The 4,231-nt window shown below is 44.9% G+C and overlaps 1 protein-coding gene across 1 annotated transcript in view; it reads right to left on the bottom strand.

Moving 5' to 3' along the window:
* EFCAB6 (EF-hand calcium binding domain 6) overlaps nucleotides 1-4,231 on the bottom strand; it is a 322,393-nt gene that overhangs the window by 312,626 nt on the left and 5,536 nt on the right. The window contains 1 exon segment of the mRNA XM_006866905.1: nucleotides 177-388. Within this exon segment, the coding sequence (XP_006866967.1) occupies nucleotides 177-388 (212 nt within the window).

Here is a 4,231-nt window from a genome sequence, read left to right as displayed (position 1 = left end):
ATCTCACTAAGTTATTCTGATGTCTTACCATGTTGCTGACTACAGGTTTCTCCTGTCTGCGTCATCTTTATCTCACTAAGTTATTCTGTGGTATTACCACATTGCTGACTACAAGTTTCTCCTGTCTACCTCAGTCTTTTCTCTCATTAGTACTGAGTCGTCACCACACACTGTACCTGAGCCAATAGGTTTTGAAATTGTTTTCTCGTGAGAGGCAGAAGGAAGGTGGTGATGGCTCTCCTCAGTTCACTTTTCGACACTGTCAGGCTCTGACCAGGATCGAGCAGCTGAAAGGCTTTTTTCAACTCATCTCCTTTGTCGGTAATTTTTTGAAATAATATCCGCTTAACGTCTACAGGGGACAGTATCGGATTTGCAATCGCTGAGGCTATAAGAGATACAGATATTTGTTAAATGCTTTTAAAGATGAAAGACTGTTCTGCTATTGAACAGAATCAACAATGATTCAACAATAATTTCTTCTACTACATCTAGGAGCCTGCAGCTACAATCGTTCTACGATGCGCAATGGAAATTCTACATTTTTAACCCTCTGCACTTTAGACAGTAACTTTAGTAGGGAAAAAAAGACAAAGATTATCTTCCCAGTAAAGGGCATGTGTCATCACAAGTGAAAAATATGGGTATGAGAGAAAATTTAGTTAAGAATTAATGTCATTTCAAATAAGTCTTTAAAATACCATGTTTTGCGTTTCATCCCTATACCAATTTTTGAGGGAAAAACATCTCATTCTTTCATTCATATTGCTTCCCTTTCAAACGTAAGGAAGAGATAACATTCTAGACAATGAAATATAACAAAAGAATGTTTACATTGCTTTTCACAAGCAACTCACAGTAGCCACATGATGTACGAAAGGGGAGGAGACTGTTAGTCAGACATGCTGGTCAATGACAGGACGCTCAGACAATTAACAATAATTGTTGTTGTTGTTGTTAAGTGCCGTGGAGTCGGTTCCGGCTCATAGCGACCCTGTACAGCGTTTCCGAGGCTGTCAATCTTTACGGGAGCAGAAAGCCTCATCTTTCTCCCACGGAACAGCTGGTAGTTTCGAACTGCTGACCTTGCGTTTCACAGCCCGATTCGTAACCACTACGCTACCGGAGCTCCTATTAACAATAGAGGGCAGAGGGCAGCACAATTCACACACATTCAACCACTACCACAAAGACTGGCAGTTCAAACACCAAGGAACAAAGGCCTGGAAATCTGTTTCCATGAAAATTACAGTCAAAAAAAGCCCTACGGAGAAATTCTACTCTGTAACACACGGGATTGCCATGAGTCAGAATCTGCTTGATGGCAATGAGCTTTTTGGGTTTTTGTAGGGCTTTTTTCACGAATTGCTTCATAGGTTAAGCATTGGCCCACTAACTACAAGGTAAGTGGTTCAAATCCACCAGTCGCTCCTCAGAGACCCCATACAGGGTCACTATGAGTCAGAAATGACTTGATGGCACTTAACAACAACAGTAATTGCTTCAGATGCAGGAGAAAGCTAGACAATGAAAAACAAAGACCAAAGAAGAAGTGATGGATTCAAATTGTGCTGTTGCCAGAAGGAAAAACAAGTCTGTCTTGGAAGAAGTACAGCCAGAAGGTTCTATAGAAGGGAGGATGGGGAGACTGTGAACATGTTATCAGGAGGGACCAGTACCTGGAGAAGGATGTCGTGCCTGGTCAAGCAGAAGATTAGTGAAAAAGAGTTAGAACCACAACAAGATGGATCGTCACAGTGGCAGCAGCAATGGGCTGAAACATAGCGATTGTGAGGATGGCACACAGGACCGGGCAATGTTTCGTTCTGCAGTGCCTAGGATCACTATGAGTCTAAACACAGGGTCATTGTGCATCACTGCCAGCTCTGGGAATGAACAAGCCACCCCCCAACACCACTAGAAAGCACCCCAAACCTTTGCACCTCCCCAGCTGAACTGCATGAAACAGTGACAAGCTATCCCGAGACCTGCCCACATGGCAGGCAGACCGGTGAATCAGGTGGCTTCTGCTGTTTCAAGCCACTGTGTTTAAAGACTATTAAGAGTTCTGAGACAGGAGAGGAAGTCTGTGAAACCGGTAATGAGTTCCGTTTGGGATATCAGAGCGAGGGGATTCATGTGAAAGATGAAGACATGAATCTAGTGATTGAAGGGGGGTGGGCTAGAGATCTGGGTGTAGGAACCAGCAGAAAGGAGGCCATGGTGGGCACAAAGCGAGTTGGCTGGTGAGAGGATGGCATTTTGGGAAAGTGTCATTCATTCACTCGAACGGTAGTCACTGAGAAGCTGTCCTGTTTCTGCCACGGTTCTAGGCACCGAGAGTGTAGAGGGGAACAAGACAGCTACAGGTCTCACTCCCATAAAGTGTCCTATCTGATGGTGAGAAGATGGGCAAGACACAGGCCAGTGCGTTATACCATAGAGGCTGGTAGAGGCAGGTGCAGCGTAAAAAGCAATCCAATGATGTGATAGGAAGTGTCTGGAAAGCCGTTTGCTAGGAGGTGGGGTGGGGTGAGAAGTGCGCTCTGAGTCATTTTAGGAGCTGAAACCTGAATGATAACAATACGTCAGATAGGCAAGAAGTTGAGCTTACAATGGTCTCATCAGGGAATCAGGAGCCTGGTGGCACTGTAGGATAAGTGCTGGACTGTGAAGCACAAGGTCAGAGGTTCAAGCCTGGGAATGATGTACAGCCTGAGAAGCCCTATGCAGGGTCGCTAGGCGTGGGAACCGACTCAACGGCACTTCACAACATCAGGAAAACAGCAGTGGCTATAAAGCCCCTAAAAAGAGTACGATTGGTAAGCCCAGGAGAGCAAAAAGGCCAGTGTGAACACAGTAAGCACAGACCGAGGCCAGAGTGGGCAGGGCCAGCTGACAAGGGCCTTGGGTATCTGCAGAAAGGACTGGGGTTTTCGAGGGCAGTGGCGGCTAGATTCGGGGGGTTTACGCAGGGCATTGACGTCCTCATATACGTTCCACAGAGATCATTCTGGCTGCTCTGTAGAGAATGGATCATAGAGGAGTAGTACGTAATGAGAAGAGAAGACCAGACAGGAAATGAGTCCGAGAGTCCAAGAAGAGGGGACTGTGGCTTGAACCAGGTGTTGGTCTTGGATGTGGAGAAAGAAAAAAAAGCAAAAAACGAGACAGATTAGAGCTATCGTTTGGAAAACTAGCTGACAAGATTTACTGATGGAATGGTTTTAGGAGAGTGAAGAGAAAGACAAAAGAAAAGACAATTTCAGGATAATTCCTAGGTGTTGGACTTGAAGAACTAAACAAGAATATTGCCTGAGAAAGGGGACACTGATGGCCAGTTTTTGTGTTTGTGACGCCCATCAGACAATTCCCAAACACAGAGAGAGGGCGAGGACACGTGTGGAAATAGGATCTGGAACTTCGTGAGGAAGTCAGAGTCAGAGATTTGAAACACACATGGTAGAGATGGTACTGAGAGACACTGGGCTGGATGCCTCACCCAAGGAGAGGGCAGAAATGAAGACGAGGAACCAGCGTCCAGCCCTAAGAAGGAAAGAGGCTTAAATCTCCAACAAAACCTCCAAAGATCCTCAGAAATGGGTCAAAGACAGAAGACAAAGGTCCTCTTGACATCAAAGAGTGTTCTGCCCAATTTCTAGTCTAGTATCTAGAAATGAAAACTGTGGGATGAATCTTCAAGGGGAAGGTTTCAAGGCAGAAACTGGCATCTTCTAAAAGCTCTAACACAAATAAATAGCTCAAGTGAAATCCCTATGCATTTTTCTCTGGTCTGAGCTCTTCCTCAAGTTTCCCAACTTCTGCGATGAACTAAGAGAGCAAATTCTGTTTGGGCTAAAAGTGGAATGACCACAGACCGTGAGAAAGGAGCGTAGAAAGTATGTGTGAGGAAGACAATCGCGAACTCCTACTAAGTTAACCAGGGAAAGGGGAAACTGCAAGGTAAGTCCTGGGACAAAAAGAACCACCGCCTGGAAGTGAAGTGAAGTCACTATAACATTTTTCCTCTTATGACAAAAAATCTCTTTATTATGAAACTAGTGTTTCAGAAGCGAGAACACTCAGATGAAATTATTTAAAGAATGTCAGAATGAGGAGAAACAGTCTCCTCGACTCTGAAGCCAGAAGAACTAGATGGTACCCGGTTATGCCTGTCAACTGCTCTGAAAGGGATCACATTAGAATGTCGAGTACATAGCAGCAGAAAATG

This window comes from Chrysochloris asiatica, unplaced genomic scaffold (assembly GCF_000296735.1).
Source record: "Chrysochloris asiatica unplaced genomic scaffold, ChrAsi1.0 scaffold00097, whole genome shotgun sequence".
Lineage (NCBI taxonomy): Eukaryota > Metazoa > Chordata > Mammalia > Afrosoricida > Chrysochloridae > Chrysochloris > Chrysochloris asiatica.
The sequence above is the reverse complement of the archived record's forward strand: the minus strand, read 5'-3'. Positions and strand labels throughout refer to the sequence as shown.